Genomic DNA, 17,961 nt, shown 5'->3' with positions numbered 1-17,961 from the left:
GAACAACAAGCATACTAATTTGTTACTCCATAGAGAACATACTAATTTGTTACTCCATAGAGACTAGAATTTTCTTCTAATTTCCATGCAACTCACAGCCTTCTGGAAAATAATTCATGTGATTAGTTGGGCAGTACTACGGCACATCCCATTGAGCCCAGAATTTATTGAGTACTGCCCTATGTCCAGGACCCCACTCAATGCTAATTTTCATTACTATATCTGAACATTAAAACAAGAATAATAGTTAACACCACCTTTCCACTACTTATCTTTCCTATATTTAGGAAATAAACATTACAACAGGCGTTGTAAGATGGGACATGTTTTGCTTAACAGTCGTAAGCATCATCAGCCAAAAATAAATCTTAGCCTAAAGTTAGGTCAGGGCCCTGAACCTAGTGTCCTTAACATATATGGCACCCTAAGAATCAACATTTATATTAATAAAATGAAAATAGGCTTAAAACTAGTGTGAAAAAACATGGCTAAGAGAAAAAACACAATCGAGTTGAGACAGAGGATAAGAACAGAAAGTAGGCTACAATACAGAGCTGGTAGTGAAATAATTAAAATCATTAGGATATCATTGTTACCAGTCAGTCATTCAGAATGTTCAAACATAAAAACAAGAGTGAAAATATATAAGTGTGTTCATCATGGCTGAGTTAGAAAAAACACGTAATCGTGTTGCCAGAGGTTAAAAACATAAGGTACAACACAGAGCTGGCAGTGTAATATCAAACTCATGGCTGCCAGACAGTTAATAAGAATGTTCATATACAACAAAACATGATGGTTATCCCACTCTTGTATAGATACGTGAGAACGGGCGAGAGAAGACTTCTCAACAACTCGATTGTGTTTTTTCTCTTAGCCATGTTTTTTCACACTAGTTTTAAGCCTATTTTCATTTTATAAATATAAATGTTGATTCTTAGGGTGCCATATATGTTGTTTTTTTTTTTTTGCTAGGGGCTTTACGTCGCACCGACACAGATAGGTCTTATGGCGATGATGGGATAGGAAATGCCTAGGAGTTGGAAGGAAGCGGCCGTGGCCTTAATTAAGGTACAGCCCCAGCATTTGCCTGGTGTGAAAATGGGAAACCACGGAAAACCATCTTCAGGGCTGCCGATAGTGGGATTCGAACCTACTATCTCCCGGATGCAAGCTCACAGCCACGCGCGCCATATATGTTAAGGACACTAGGTTCAGGGCCCTGACCTAACTTTAGGCTAAGATTTATTTTTGGCTGATGATGCTTACGACTGTTACGCGAAACATGTCCCATCTTACAACGCCTGTTGTAATGTTTATTTCCTAAATATAGGAAAGATAAGTATTGGAAAGGTGGTGTTAACTATTATTCTTGTTTTAATGTTCATATCTGATGTCCAATACGGTCTACAATGAGATTTATTACTTGTAATTACTATATCTGCCGCAATTATATTAAGACACAATGTAAGACACTCAATGGTGGCTTTACCCTCGAGGAACTTGTTTATGGTAAAAATTAAAATTACAAAAAGTGGATATAGGGTCTTTCTGAAATAAGCAATTCGATTTCCTAACAAGGTGCAAAAATATCTGGAGAATGACGGTGGGCAATTTCAACACCTCCTTTCATAAATCGGTAAGTAATTAACTTCTTTAAAATGTTTATGTTATTGTTGTATAGTTTACATTCCCGCTACTGACTTTGACCCATCTGTGACAAACAAGCATGCACTCACCCACAGTAAAAACATTTGAATGTATCTATCACATCCATGAACAGAGCAAGTCATTCTCCTTTTACCAGACGGACTGTCAAATGAAAATATGGATGTTGATACCATTTGAAAAACAATTAATGATTGTAAAAAGAAGTTACCATTTGCATAAGAATTTTCAGTTATCATTAAAATGTTGCACATCCCAGTATAACACTCCTGCATACGATATAAATCCCATGGACGTAAGAGAAGCAAGCAACCAGTTTCTATAGGAGAAAGATGATTTAAAAACCCTAATTCTTTGACAACTTAACCCAGATGGAACAAATGGCAGGAACCCCAGTTATTTCTGGGGTCACTGGAGCCATACTGGATAAACTTGGATTTTGGATTGGAGGCAAGATGTCATCCTTTCAGATGCCATAATATGATCTCTCAGGTGAAAAAAATAATAATAATAATAATAATAATAATAATAATAATAATAATAATAATAATAATAATAATAATAATAATAATAATAATAATAATAATCATCATCATCATCATCGTTGTGATTATGGGGTGTGGCCTCCGGAGAGTCCTGGTGCAGTTCTTTCAAGCTTATGCCGTAAAGGCGACTTGTGCATCTGTGAAGATCGGGCCCTACCCAAGACAAAATCTAATGCTGAAAACGTCACAAATCCCAGCACCCAAGCCAAAGGAATTAACTAATGAAAGTTAAAATCCCTAAGCCAATCAGGAATCGAACCCGAAACCCCTTGGACCAAAGGCCAGTATGGTAACCATTCCGCCATGGAGCCAAACAATCTCAGTAATGTAACACCATCTGTTCTTATACCGTAAACGTGCAACTAGGATTGAATTTTTACTTACCAGACTTCTTGAATAGTTTTCTCAATACATAATCATCCTGTTCAGCATTGACAGCCTCCTTTTCTTCTTCTTCTACATCGGACTTAGGTTGAGGTGCAGCCGTATCCTGCCTTACAAGATGCGGTACTTCTTCTCCTTCAAACAAACACACCTTTCTCCTCTTCTTCTTATGTTTGTGCTTCTTCCTTTTAGAATCATGATCTGATTCTTTGTTGTCATGATGTGTTACCTTCTTTTTTACCATCAATACTTCAACATCTTTGTCTTCAAGAGATTCATTAGAAGGAAGTAATTCAGAAATATTATTTGATTTCTTACTGCTGCTTGCAGTGTTACTAGTATTACCTTGTTTAAAATCCATGAATGAATCAGTAACCAGAGGCCTTTCCTCATGAACAACAGTTATGTCACTCACAGGCTCTACATTTTCTTCAGAACCATTGCACTGGGAATTCGTTTCTCCAGCAGCCTGCTGCTCAGAGTTGCTTCCTTCAACCTTTATATTTATTCTACCATCGTTATCAAAGTGACTTGTCTCTGGATCACTATTCTCATTCTTAGGCACAACACCAGCTGATATTTTCTGACTTAACATTTGGGCTAATTTTTTCATATGCTCAATTTTGGATGAAGAAAATTTAACAAGCTTATCTTCATGTTTTTTCTGAGACACTTTCTTTGGCTCTGATGTTTGAGGAACAGACGTTGATTTCATAGATTTATTTTTCTCTTTCTCTGATTTTGGACTGCTTTTGCCATGACCACGGCCTAATTTCACCTACAAAAGAAATAGATGATACATTAGTGGAAGAAAACTCAATTCTTTATCTTCAGAAACAGTCACAAAAAAGCATTGAAGAAAGAACATACTTCTAATATTTCCACAAGGATTCGCATAACACATCTCACAGCATGAAAATCTATTTACACCATATAAGTACCTTAATCCGATGAGTACTACACCCACCTATAGACAGGCTGACGCAGCTGGACCACCACTGCTATTCCTGTCTACAGACTGTGCAGGAGAACTTTTAATTACAGTATTTCAGTTTCCCAGTTCACTCTCGAGTGCCAATTCAATCTCTGGCATGCTCTGCCATCTGTTGGGCATTGTGTAGAATTAATTGATCATGGCCTATTGCTTTGGGAAGTAACTTACAGAGCTTTTTGTAGACATCTTTGGAGCTCATCTGTGATATAAACAAGCATGGCAGAACAAGCTAGTTGCTCTCACAGCGATGTTTATTTCGGATCAGAGAATCTTTCAGTTATTAACCACAGTGGAAAGTGATGAAGATAATGATTTTAATGAATTGTTAAGCAATTTTGAAAGTGAGAGTGATACAGAGAGTGCTGAAAATATTGTAAGTGAGAAAGAAACAGAGTCTCCTTCTAAACAAAGGAAGAAAAACATGGCAAGTTCAAAAGCTGTTTCATCACTATTTTCGTGGCGGACGGATGACTTTTCTCCACCAGACTTTCAAGTAACTGCGACAGACTTTGGGAGCCAAGTAGTGTTTGACGGCAACCCTAAAATCATTGATTTTTTAAAACTATTCTGCCAGTGGAGTTGGTACAGCTGGTTGTTGATGAAACAAATCAGTATCACAAATAACTGGTGGAAAACATTGAGTGTCACCACATTCCAGGTTTAGAAAGTATTTTTAAATATCAACTTGTGTACTTGTAAGGATTTACATGTATTAGTCATCTACAGATCTTAGGAAATTTTTTTTTTTGGACTCTTTACTTTGTATAAAGATGATGTATGCGAGGGCACAAAAAATGTAATTTTGTTTTCTCTCAAAATAATATTCATGATAAGTGTAGGATTTTCCCTTTGCATTTAGATTTATAAAGAACTAACATTTATAAAAATTTTATGCTAATCACCCCACTGGTAAGTTAAAAATTGAGACTTCTACAAAACACTTTTACATACAAATGAAAAATCTCAGCACTGAGGTACCAAACAGTCAACTGGTAACTCAGCACTTAAAAGGTTAAGAATGGGCCAGGATTTATGATTTTGGAGGAATGCAATGACTGATATATTCTTTTTGGTTGGGTTACATGTTTCTTAAATACATATACAGAAATTCTTGTCGTTAAAATTTAAATCTCTGCTGGGCACTACTGTATATGCATTTCTATGCAAAGGCATAAATTTTCATCATTTTATGATCATTCCATTCCTGACCTGGTCAAATGACTGGAAACAGGTCGTGGATTTTAATTTCCATGATCAGATTTGGCATTATCTCAATTTTTCACTATGGAATAAACTTGCATCATACACTTGGCTATTTCCAATGTGGATTTTGTTGCTTTGTCTACATTTAAAGTTGTTGATTTACTTAGAAATATGTCCTATATTCTCCTCCCTGATAACTTTCTTGAAGTCGGGTATTCTATGTGCAAAATAAAGCAAAATATTACACCAAAATGGACACAGTATATTTGTTAATACAGGATGGAAAAGTCTTTTCAACTGATAGTAAAATTCTGCATCATAAACTGTGCAATGTAAATTCTAATAAGGAAAAATAATTACAGTTCAGAAGCACGTGATGACAAAAAAAACCACAAACTGATGTACAACAGCATGAAGATGAAAACATCGTCCTTGACTCCTCTTCTATTCCTCCCTCTTCTGATACAGACCTGTCATAATGTTTAACCCTATTATATGGTCCTTTTCATGTTCCTACCTTCCTGCATATGACTTGATTGTCTCCTTTGTGATGACATTATCTATATATACGTAGTGTATAACAATAAAGTACGGCAAACTTTAAGGACACATTCCTCACACACAGAAGAAGAAAACATGTATGTTATATGGACATGGGTCCATAAACGCTTTATTTCCATGTTAGAATTCATTTTCAACAAATCTACATAGGACATTAATCATGGGAAACACACGGAAACAGAGAGTACAAGCATACCACATGAAAGTCTTTCTTACATGTAATGTTAAAAATGCACTCCATTACTATCAATACATTCATGAACAGGAACGTATCAGTGCATCCGGGATTTAATGTGATGGTGGGTTACACCAATACCTTACTGTTATCCCAGGTATAAAATTCAAAAGTGAGTGAGTGAGTGAGTGAGTGAGTGAGTACATCCAGTTATATCCTGAGAATCACAGAATGGATTTTAATGCAGTTTTTGCAGTTACCTATAGGATTTCCAAAAGAAGGTTTTTGTTTATAAAATAATGAACTGAGATGAAAGGAAACCAAGGAGTAATGTTTGTGAGAAATAACTCGACTATGATGATGCCAGGAAATTTATTTATTTATTTATTTATCATGCCTTTATAGGTGGCGAAGTTAGGGCTCTTGGCCCTCTCTTACACTTAACCACTGTACACATCATTGAGAGCAGAGTTTGAGTACATATTATATAATAAATGATAACCTACACAAAAATACCTTACACTTTTCTAACTCACATTCATACGATCATTCATTCTTTCCAGTCATACAAGTTAGTCAGCTGCATTCAGCAGGTAGTCTCGGCAAGCAGTTTTAAATTTAAGTAATGAAGTGGAATTTCTGACACTGACAGGCAGGGAATTCCAAAGTCTAGAACCCGCCACAACAAAGGAGTTGTTGTACATGGAGGAGCGGTGAACAGGAATAGAAAGGGAGGAACCAGAGCGGGTATTACTGCTGTGAAAGGAGGACAAATACTTAAGCTGGGATGAAATGTATAGTGGTCTGTCTTCAGAGAGCAGTCTGTATATCTGTATCAGTATGTGATACATCCGTCGTTTGTCAGGTTTTAGCCATGAAATAGTGTGATAGTATGGGGAGACATGTGCATCATAACTCAGACTATATATAAATCTAAGGCAACAATTAAGCGCTCGCTGAAGTTTCGAAGTCTGCTCTTTTGTTGCATCTACCAGAATGACGTCACAGTAGTCGAGGACGGGAAGCACTAGCGTTTGTATGAGTTTGACTCTCACAATACAAGGTAAAATATCGCTGTTTCTTTTAACCGAATGAAGTATCGAAAATATTTTTTTACACACATTCTTAATATATTCAGACCAATTTAAAGTTTTGTTCATTGTCACTCCTAGATTTCTCACAGTTTGGCTGAATGGGATAACTCTACCATTCAGTATAACTGAAGGAATAGTTTCATATCTTAGTGTGGCCAACAATTTTTGAGAGCCAATAATGATTGCTTGCGTCTTGGAGGGATTAAGGAGGAAGGAATTTTTCAAGGAGTAAGCGTTAAGTCGCTGAAGGTCAGCATTGATGCCTGCTATGGCATGCGGCAAATCAGAGGTCTTACAGTGACAGTAAATTTGTAAGTCGTCCGCAAAAAGATGGTAGCTACAATTCTTTAAATTAGAGGAAATGTCGTTTATATACAAAATAAAGAGCAATGGGCCTAAAACACTACCCTGCGGCGTGCCTTCCTTCCTGGTTCGCCAGTGAGAGGTTTGATCAAGGGTTATAATTCGTTGCGCGCGATTTTTGAGGTACGATGAAAAGAAATTAATAGTTCGTTGATCGAAGTAGTAAGATTGCATCTTGTTTAATAGAGTCTGGATGTTTATAGTGTCAAATGCGCTACTGAAATCGAGGAGAGTAAGTATTGTCACTAGTCTTTGGTCCATTGCGTGCCGTATGTCATCAGTCACTTTGAGCAGGGCAGTTGCTGTGCTGTGTCCCTTCTTGAAGCCAGATTGCAATGGGTCTAGGAGAGAATGGTTGTTTAAGTATTCCAACACCTGCTCGTGAACCAGACGCTCGAGTGCTTTGGAAATCGCTGGTAAGATAGAAATTAGTCTGTAGTCGGATGGTAGGGAGGGGTCAGGTTTCTTAGGCACAGGGATAACATTAGCTAGTTTCCATAGTGAAGGAAAGGTTCCGTTTTTAAGGCAGTAGTTGAAAATGTGGGTAATAATTGGTAAAACAGCACCAATAATGTTGTGTAAGAAAGTTATAGGGATATCATCCACTCCTCTGGCTTTTGATTTGATAGAATATAATACTTTTTTAACTTTATTAGCAGTAACAGGGTGGAATGTGAAATGTTGTTTGTCAGGTAAAGGGTTCATAACGGGGTTGGGTACTGAGTTTGGGGAATTTAGTACATTAGGTGGTGTTCTTTCTTCAGTAAAAAATTCGTTTAACTTATCGAGTGGTATGTCTGGCACATGGGGTTGTTGTCGAGGTTTCCCTATGCCTAAGGAACGAAGCGCGTTCCAAGCACTGCCAGAATTCGTGTTTGCAGTCATGTTTTTCAAATATGTAAATTTACGGTTTCTAACGAACTGTTAAACTCTATTTCTAAGGACCCGATAATTTTCGAAGTCACTTTGGTCACGAGTTCGTTTAAAGCGTCGGTAAAGTGCATCGCGGTGGGCCATCATGTTTTTTATTTCACTATTTAGCCAGGGACAAGATGGGCGTGTAACTTTTATCTGTCGCTTAGGGGCGTGTTTATCGTACAGAGTGATTACAAGGGAGTTGAACTTGTCTACTTTCGCGTCTATATCGTCCAATAGGAGTATGTCATTCCAGGGTAGATTGTAAGCGTCATGTCTTAACTCGTCCATATCCATGTCTTTTGTGTTTCTGGAAATAACATACTTAGGTTTATATTTTGGCATTCGGAGGGAGTAGGATAGGTAGATAAGGTCATGAGTGGAGATGGCTGGGACTGGAATCTGGCCGTGAGTTATGACTTTGTTTGGGTTATTTGTCACAATGTGGTCAATAAGCGTGTGTGTTTCGTAGTTTTCTGTGTAAGTATGATTAGTGGGCTCTAAACGGAGGATGGTCATATCACAGGAAGAAAACATGTCAATAAATTGTTTAGTTTCGTGCGCTTTAGTAAGCAGGTTAATGTTGAAGTCACCTACGGCAATAATATGCTCGTAGCTAGGCAGTAGGTCAAGTAAGCGAAATTCGAATTCAGTCATATTTGTTATTTTGGGCGGCTTGTATACAACAGCTATAAGGAGTTTCTGTTGGTTAATAATGACTTCAACAAACATGAATTCTGGCCCTAGCTGTGCATTGTTAGATGATACACATATCACCCGGCTTTAAATCGTTTATCGGCTTACACTGCTAAAGATAGTCACAAATTATATGCATACAAACTGTACAGCATTAAAAAAAAATACAAAAACAATTCCATGAGACCACATACCTATCTTTAAAATTTTGGCCACAATAACAGTTTTTATGTTTCTTAACAATAGAAATCCTGCACTAGGTACAGGAATAACACTTCATGACTCCAGAACCACCAAACAAATTTTTAATGCAGTTTTCGCCATGCTAACTACAAGAAAAGGGACATCGTGACATGGGTGCACAGTAGCCTGGTGCAGTAAAGACGTCACAAGATCCTTCCCTCGACTACACTGAGCATTGTTTTGCACATTATTCTCAGTGTTTTCCCCCTCGTGTGTGCTTCTGCAATTGTAGGGGGTTAATCTTGGTTACCCTCTTCAATTGAAGATCCTTTACGTGGTGTAGGGAGCTAGTAGCTCCTTTCTTGCGACGCCGAATGGAGCCCTACTGGGTAACCATTCGGTATACAAGGAGGAGGAAGCTAAAGCACCACCCAACCCTAAGGTGTAACGCGACCCGTGCCAATGGGGTGCATGGCACATGGGAGATGTGTCCTGAACGGAGCCTTCGAGATACTTGGCGCCCTCTCAAAGTAAGTAGCCTTACCCGGGTATGCGGGGCTCTGCCTGGGCGGACATATATTTCCCTAGCTACTCGTGGGACCTAAATGAGTACCGTAGCTACCCATAAACCGGAGAGCTCTTCTGGGGCCTCCAAGAAGAACACCAGCTCAGCAACAACTGATGGGGACTCTTCGGAGATACCCTCGGACAGCACGACCTTGACAGTAAGAGAGCTCACTCTAGAGGTGGGCAATCTACTAGTCCAGAAGATAAAGAAGAAAAAGTGCTCCGGCGCTGAGAAGAGGAGGTATAAGTAGGCTTTAAGGGCCCGGGAGCAGGCCAAAGACGGCCTAACTCCTGGAGCTGAGAGGCCTTCTACTGCCACGACAGCGACGACTGTGGGGGGATCCAATGGGCACAAGAGGCGGGACCCTGAAAAGGGCTCTGCTTCTAGGGCACAGAGGACTCCACCCACCAAGATGCCAGTGGGGAAACGACTTCTGTCGTGGGCAACCCCAGAAGAAGATCGGCAGACCCACAAAAAACCCAAGGTGGAGTATGCTAGGATAGCTAAAGCTGGGATCAGGATGGCCATAGTACATGTGGGATATCCTGACCAGCAGCTAACCGAGAAACAGGTGGAATCTGTGGAGGAGGCTATCACCAATCTGACAGATGAGCTTCCGGAGCAGGGGCCCATTAAGCCTCAGTTCCTGGACTGCTATCTGTCGACAGGTGCGGCCGTCATTGTCGCAGAGAATGATGAGACTGTAGCATGGCTTTCTAGTCTTGTTACAGGTATACAACCATGGGAAGGAGCCAAGCTCACAATTGTGGGCATGGATAAACTCCTTTCCTATAAGAGAGCCATGGTCTGGATACCAGGACAACCAAAGGACAATAACGTCCTTTTGGGAAGAATGGTACGCCAGAACCATGGCTTAAATCCCAACAGCTGGAGGGTCTACGACTGCAAGGAGGAGAAGAGAGGTGTCCGACTTGTGGTCAGCATGGACTCCAGAGATGTGGAGAAAGTGGTGGAGAAGAAGATCTTCTGCGGGGTGCATGCTGCTACCTTCACCTTGGTGAAGGGCAAGCGCGACAAGCAAAGGACCAACCCCATCACAGACAACACTGAGACCAGCAGGGGCGAAGAGCGGGAGCCCGGACATCAACCAGGGCCAGCCAAGCCTCAAGATTCATTGCGGGAGATGGAGCTGCACGTTCCGGAGACCGCATAAGGTAAAGTACTGCATGAAAGTAAGGAATGATTACTTTCATACAGGCAAACATACAACATTGTATAGCGGCCTCTAGGGTACTTATCAGAAGTATCCAGAAAGGCAGGTTTTCGGTCGCCCTGATACAAGAACCATAGCTTAGACGAGGGCATATCATGGGACTAAAATGTGCAGGCTTCAATCTATTCAGTGGAGTAGCAGAGGAAAAGCCTAGAGCATCTATACTAGTTAAGGATCATAACGCTTGGGCTATACCAGGCTTCATTACTAGAGACCTTGTAGCAGTTCTAGTGAGATATGAAGAGGGCGGACAGCCAAGGAATCTGGTTGTCTGTTCTGCATATTTCCCAGGAGACTCTGAATCTCCACCCCTGCCGGAGGAGTTCAAGAGACTGGTGATATACTGTAGGAAATAACGACTAAACCTCATAGTAGGATGTGACGCCAACGCTCATCACAGCATTTGGGGAAGTAAACACACAAACCAATGGGGAGAGCATCTCATAGAATTTCTATGTACAACTGATCTTGAGATCATGAACATAGGTGATATCCTTACCTTCATCAATAACAGGAGTGAGGGAATCATAGATCTTACCCTGGGTTCCATGGGAATCATACAGGAATTTAAAGACTGGAAAGTTTCTTTGGAGCCTTCCTTGTCAGACCATAGACACATTGTGTTTCATACAGAGGGCTCCTTTGAGATTCCACCTTATAGAAACCCTAGACAAACCAAATGGGCGTCTTTCAGGGAGGACGTGAGGAGGGGACTGGAAGGAGGACCCTCAAATATAATTAAGAACAAAGAGGAGCTGGAGCTCAGTGTGAGCTTTCTCACACAGACACTGGTTACCTCTTATGAATTAAACTGCCCAGTTGTTAAGGCAAAAAGAGTAACAGGAAGCTTCAAGTGGAATAGTTATCTTGAACATCTGAGGAGAAACACACGAAGGCTCTGGAATAAATACAGGGAACTTCAGGATCAAGAAAGCCTCGATTCTTATAATCACAAAGAAGGTACAAGTCAGAGTCAAAAAGGCTTCTAGGAAATCTTGGAGACAGTTTTGTAACTCCGAAAGTCAACATGAAGCGGCAAGGCTTCATAAAATTCTAACCTTGGATGGAAGGGCAAGGCTGGGCTCACTGGAGTCACCTTCGGGTGGATATACATCCACAGAGAGGGAGACCCTGAACTTACTGCTTGATGCTCACTTTCCAGGTTCAGCAGCCATGAATAGTTAAGTAGAATCGAGCGGATCCTTCAGACCCAATAGAAGTGGCTGGAAGGAAGCCGCAGAGATTGTTACCCCAAGAAGGGTGAAGTGGGCATTAGAATCTTTTGCCCCCTACAAAAGCCCACGAATGGATGGGATTTTCGCGGCGCGTCTTCAGGAAGCGGGTGGGGTCCTTATACCATACCTGGTCAGAATTCTTAGAGCCTGTCTCACTATGGGGTACGTGTACTCCTTGTGGCGTCAGGCGAAGGTAGTGTATATACCCAAACTCAGAAGGTCTTCATATACTAGACCTAAGGATTATAGACCCATCAGTCTAACGTCCTTTTTTTTTCTTAAGACCTTGGAAAAACTGGTGGACAGACATATCAGGGAGAAAGTATTAAGAGACTGTCCCCTGCATCCTCATCAACATGCATATCAACCAGGGAAGTCGGTTGAGATGGCACTACACCAGCTAGTTTCTAGGCTGGAGAGTGCCTTGGATCAGCAACAACTTGCTATGGTTGTATTCCTAGATATAGAAGGGGCCTTTAACTACACATCTTTGGACTCCATACAACTTAGTCTATAGAGAAGAGGAGTGAGCAGGATACTCATAAAATGGCTTATGGCCTCACTGCAGGGCCGTCAAATTCTGTTTACCCTCAACGCAGTAATGTTGAGAGCTAATATAGACAGGGGGTGTCCACAGGGAGGAGTATTATCACCAACATTATGGTGTCTGGTAGTGGACGAACTACTTACCAGGTTAAATGTTGGAGGAATTTACGCCCAAGGCTACCCAGATGACATTAGCCTGATGGCGGTGGGAAATTTCCCCAGTATGGTTTCAGAGCTCGTACAGAGCTCCCTACGTAGGGTGGAAAGATGGTGCAACGACACGGACTTGTCGGTTAGTTAAGACAACCTCAGTTAAGTACCTAGGGGTAATCCTTGAGGCAAGACTGAATTGGAAGAAACATATAGACCATAAGGTGGATAAGGCTCGCAAGATTATGTGGGTCTGTTGGAGGGCCGTCAGAAAGACTTGGGGCCTATGACCTAAGGTGGTCCAGTGGCTCTATATTTCTATTGTATGGCCCACGATCACCTACGCATCTTTAGTCTGGTGGCCAGGTTCGGAGAGTAAAACTGTGACCACCAAGTTAAACAGTGTCCAAAGACTTGCGTGTCTAGGAATAACAGGGGCACTGGATACTACACCATTATGTGCAATGGAGGCCATCCTAGGTCTTCCCCCTTACATTTATATGTTAAGGAAATAGTGGGAATGAGTGCCTACCGCCTCTGGTCACTCGGAGGATGGTCCTTCAAGAATCCGAATAGAGGTCATGCCTCTATTCTTACAAGGCTTCACCAGACCTGCCCTACGGCAATGATGATCGGGGACCTGATGAAGCCTAGTTTTAAATTGAATTATAAGTTCACAGTGGTGATACCCACAAGGGAGGAGCGGGCCGCGGATGCTGGGGCCCGTCTTAGGTCTGGGGGCTGTACATGATACACAGATGGCTCGCGGACAGAGACGGGCACAGGCTACGGGGTCTGGGGGCCTAAGACAAGGCTCTCCCTACCTATGGGTAAATATGCTACTGTTTTCCAGGCCGAAGTATACGCAATACTGGCCTGTGCTCTATATGTGTGTATATATATATATATATATATATGGAACATGCCTGGACACAGAAGATGCATCACCATTTGCAGTGATAGCCAGGCAGCGTTAAAAGCACTATGTGCAGTTAAAACAACATCAAAAATGGTATGGGAATGGCAAAGGATGTTAGATCAGCTGTGTGAACTTAGCCCAGTTACCCTATTATGGGTCCCTAGGCACACAGGTATCAGTGGAAATGAAGAAGCTGACAAACTAGCGAAACAAGGCTCGAAAGGTCCTTTCATAGGACCAGAGTCCTTCCTGGGAGTATCACTCCGAAGCGTGAAACTGGTAATATCCCAGTGGACAAACCAGTCTCACTTAAACATTTGGAAGAGGTTAACTATAGCAAAGCAGGCACGTGAACTTATCAAAGCGCCTAGCCAAAGTTATAAAAAGGTCCTGATAAATTTGAATAGGACCAGAATGCGAATGGTTGGACTGTTGACAGGCCACAATACCTTACAAAGACACCTACACATCAAGAAAATCAGTCAGGATCCGATGTGTAGAAGATGCGGTAGGGAGGAGACCTCCGCGCATGTGTTATGTCAGTGCGAGGCTCTTGCAAGCACTAGACATCGATACCTTGGCTCACATTTCGTGAGCCTGGAAGACATCAGGAATGCCAACATCCGGACACTGGTATCCTTTATAGGAGCGCTAGGGCTGGACTAGGCAAACCCGTTTAAGGGGCACAAAGGGTCTTCACAAACCTACATGCGGAGCCCTGCAAAGGCAGGGTTCACCCATTCTTTATCTATCTATCTATCTATCTATCTATCTATCTCAGTGTTTTCATTTAAAGCAGTGAAGTTCGGTGCATTGCTGTCTGAACATTGTTTTAAAATTACTTTAATGGCTTTTGAATGTTTTTAAAAGTTGTAAACTCATGCATTTTGTGGGTGAGTGAACTCTAGTGTGTAACTCTTGTTTGTGCTGTTAAAATGCCATGCTGTGAGGTGGCATGCCATTTAAACCATCCCGACAACACAAAGAAATAAGAGTTGTCCTTTTACACATTCCCAAAAGATCCAAACTCTGCAAAAGCAATGGGTACATTTTTGTAAAAGAAAAGATGTTTTTTAACTCTAAAATAGCACTTTTATGCTCAGAACATTTTCTGCCCTCAGATCTGGATAGAGATTTATAACCTGAACTAACCACTTGTTGAAAAAAATGTTCCTTCCCAAAAAAAATTCCCCACACTTTCTGAATTAACAGAAAATTCTGAGAAGAAAAAAGTTTGCGAGACAGTTGGTTCGAAACTCACTGTCAGCAGCCCTGAAGATGGTTTTCCATGGTTTCCCATTTTCACACCATGCAAATGCTGGAACTGTACCTTAATTATGGCCACGGTTACTGCCATAACACCTTTCTGTGTCGTACCATATAAAACAACCTATAATAAAAAATAAATAAATCTGTAGAGGAATCAAGCAGGCTTGATGACCTTTCTCAGAAAGGATAAATTAATCCAATCGCATCATCTGATGACCCTAGCTCGCAAGAGTTATTCGTGGCATATGAATCCAATGATGAGCTCAACTCACGGCGATGCACTGCTGTATATCAATACACGTAGTTCAGTTACTAACTCACAGATGTCACTTGTATGCATTCTGAGCTGAAGTTTAGACATGTGGCTTTGGTTATTTCCTGCGCTCCAGATTATCACACACTACTGGAACAAGAGATAAAAGAATCTTTGTTCATATTATTTCGCTCACGTCAGTTGCAATCATGGCGTCAAGCAGATGTGTTGGTGTTGATGAAGATGGAATACAAAAGCTAATAGATAGTGTTTTAGAGAGTGATTATGAAGACAGTGATATTTTTGACAACGAAATAGACCCCGAGTCGCGCAGCTGTGAGCTTGCATCCAGGAGGTAGTGGGTTCGAATTCCACTGTCGGCAGCCCCGAATATGGTTTTCTGTGGTTTCCCATTTTCACACCAGGCTGTACCTTAATGAAGGCCACGGTCACTTCTTTCCCACTCCTAGGCCTTCCCTATCCCACCGTCACCATAAGACCTATCTGTGTCAGTGCGACGTAAAGCAAATAGCAAAGACTCTGAAGGTCTTAGTTCGAGTTCGAGTGATGCGTGTAATAGTGCTGATGACACGGGAAGTGATACAAATGACGACGGTGGGCCAAGTCTTTCGAAACGAGTTTGTACCTCAGCACAGACTAACTTGAATGACTGGAACTAGACATTGGTAAGCTTATTCCTTCGTTATTATGCATGCAAATTTTCAGAAAGGAATCTTTATTGGTTGGTTTTGTATGTTTGTTTTTAATAATACCGTGCAGACGACTGCCATAGTGCGGGATTTAAATGTGTTTTCTCAGTGAACTGCTACGGTATTTAAATAGGATACAAATGGGTTAACAATCAGTTACACCAAAATAAAGACAACTTGCCTCTGAAGTGTGCATTTGCAAGTGCAATGATTGAAAATAAAGAATTAAAAGAACAAATCAAATTACTTACTGAAGATCTAAAAAAAAGCCAACACAAAATAACAAAACTGAATGAAAATCTTAAAAACTATGAGGAAATGTTTTCTAAATGTTAAAAGCAATGTTTACTAAAGGGAAAGTGTACAAACTGGCCACCTAAACCTGTACACAAAGCCATTACAGTTCAGTGTATCTCCAAAAAAGCTTAGCCTTACGTAAGGAATACTCCGAAATATGGTACGCTCTCCTTATCAAAGCAACAATAATATGGCAGTTGTTGCAATTTTTGATCTACCTGGGTTTTTGGACATCAATTTTAACCTACCAAAGGGCCAGGCAAATATCGTGAGTAATCATTTTCAAAAAGATGTAGTGATGAGCTTTGACGAGATGAAAGATAAATCTGTTTTAAGTTATGATAGTGTCAAAAATGCATTTAGAAGGCTGCATGTAAATGTTCAGGTTATAATAATAAGTTTAAGGTAAATGGAAATACAGTAGACGATTTACAGTAAGTTTGACCAGACAGTCACTACCGATTTATTTTATGAAACAGTAAAATTTGTTAAGGAAACAGCATTTTGCCTCAAAACTTTTTCCAGTGATATGGGTGGTTCCAACCAAAAGTTAAGCATAGATCTAAGAATAAGTCCAGAGAAGTCTTCCATAAAAAATAGACGTACTGATGACCGTGTGATTTGGACGTTTTGTGTTTTTCTTGTATCCTTATGTAAATAAGAAACCATCTATTAGACCAAGGATACAAGCTTGCATGTGGCAAAACTGCTAAAAAAGAAATCTTTATAGACCTAGTACAGTGTGCCAAAACATTACAGACTTAAAATTTACTCACAAAATATCAGAACAACTTTTGACAGTAACCGGTAGTGAATGGAAAAATTTTAGAAAAGCAGCTGAACTTCTCTCTGCACTGTGGCTAAGTCTATATCGTATATATTTCCTGGGAATGAACATGAAGTTGTTGATTTTGTTAATGATGAATATGATGATCTGAATAACAGAAGCTCTCATCATTCAACAAAAAAGCTCAAAAGCACTTATGGAATATGTTTAGAGGAATAGGGTGTCATGCTGAATAAAATATTCCATCTGTTTTCATCTGCAAGAGTTATTGGAAACATTGACTTATAACCTTTCCAAGTAGGCAGTATGGTTTCCATCCATAGTTAGCAGCAGTAGCGGCTCGTGAAAAAATCGTCTTACGTGCTACAAAAAACGCTCCATATGAACTTTAGCACTAACACAATGAAGGAAAAACACGCACCAGCAACATAACCACGAGATTAAAATTCGCACAATGCAACTGAAAGCACTGCCAGGTGAATCTTTGAGACCTCCCCTATTACCAGCATAAATTACATTCTAACGCGGGATAATATTTAGGGTCAGTCCAAGAGTTTTCACCTACAAATTCCTTATTTTTGACACAAAAGGAAGATGGATATTTTTAATAAGCATTGGTTGGTTACCTTAATAACAACATTTTGTTTGCAACAGATTGTCCCTACTTTCGCTTTATCTTTGAGTCCAGGCGATGCTATTATTAAGAGGCAGAATCAATATCAGGATAGCAGGAGGCATCGGGCAGTAGCTACCCTCTTGAAGGAGGGAAAGTAACTATAGACAGGATCAGTGAAAATTGATCACGGTTTATGGTATATTCCACCGGCTGCAGGGTGTGTTGCAAACTTGGGTGCGCCTGCGCATTGCTTCCTTCAGGCTACAGGCCGGAGCTCATTTCACATGAGCGCCAAGCAAGTTCCGCAAGAGACCAGAGGTAGGTGTTTGACAGATCTCGTCCCGATTTTCACAAAAGACAAATTTATACCATACTCAAAACAAAGAAAAGGCACCAAGACAATTGTACTATAAATAATTTCTCACAGTTCCAAAGTACGCGCTGGAGCCCGGTAGCACGTACTGACCGGCCGCCACTGGTTGGCAGGGATTGTTTTGAAACCTAAAATCAATCAATCAATCAATCAATCAATCAATCAATCAATCAATCAATCAATCAATCAATCAATCAATCAATCAATCAATCAATCAATCAAT

At 40.6% G+C, this 17,961-nt stretch overlaps 1 protein-coding gene across 1 annotated transcript in view; it reads right to left on the bottom strand.

Annotated features, from left to right (window-relative positions):
- The window catches only part of LOC136876136 (DNA excision repair protein ERCC-6), a 194,830-nt gene that overhangs the window by 12,050 nt on the left and 164,819 nt on the right, over positions 1 to 17,961 (bottom strand). The window contains exon 18 of the mRNA XM_067149837.2: positions 2,598 to 3,375. Coding sequence (XP_067005938.2) covers positions 2,598 to 3,375 — 778 coding nt within the window. The remainder of the gene's footprint in view (positions 1 to 2,597; positions 3,376 to 17,961) is intronic.

Source organism: Anabrus simplex, chromosome 6, assembly GCF_040414725.1.
Source record: "Anabrus simplex isolate iqAnaSimp1 chromosome 6, ASM4041472v1, whole genome shotgun sequence".
NCBI lineage: Eukaryota > Metazoa > Arthropoda > Insecta > Orthoptera > Tettigoniidae > Anabrus > Anabrus simplex.
This window is presented reverse-complemented; position numbering and strand designations above follow the sequence as displayed.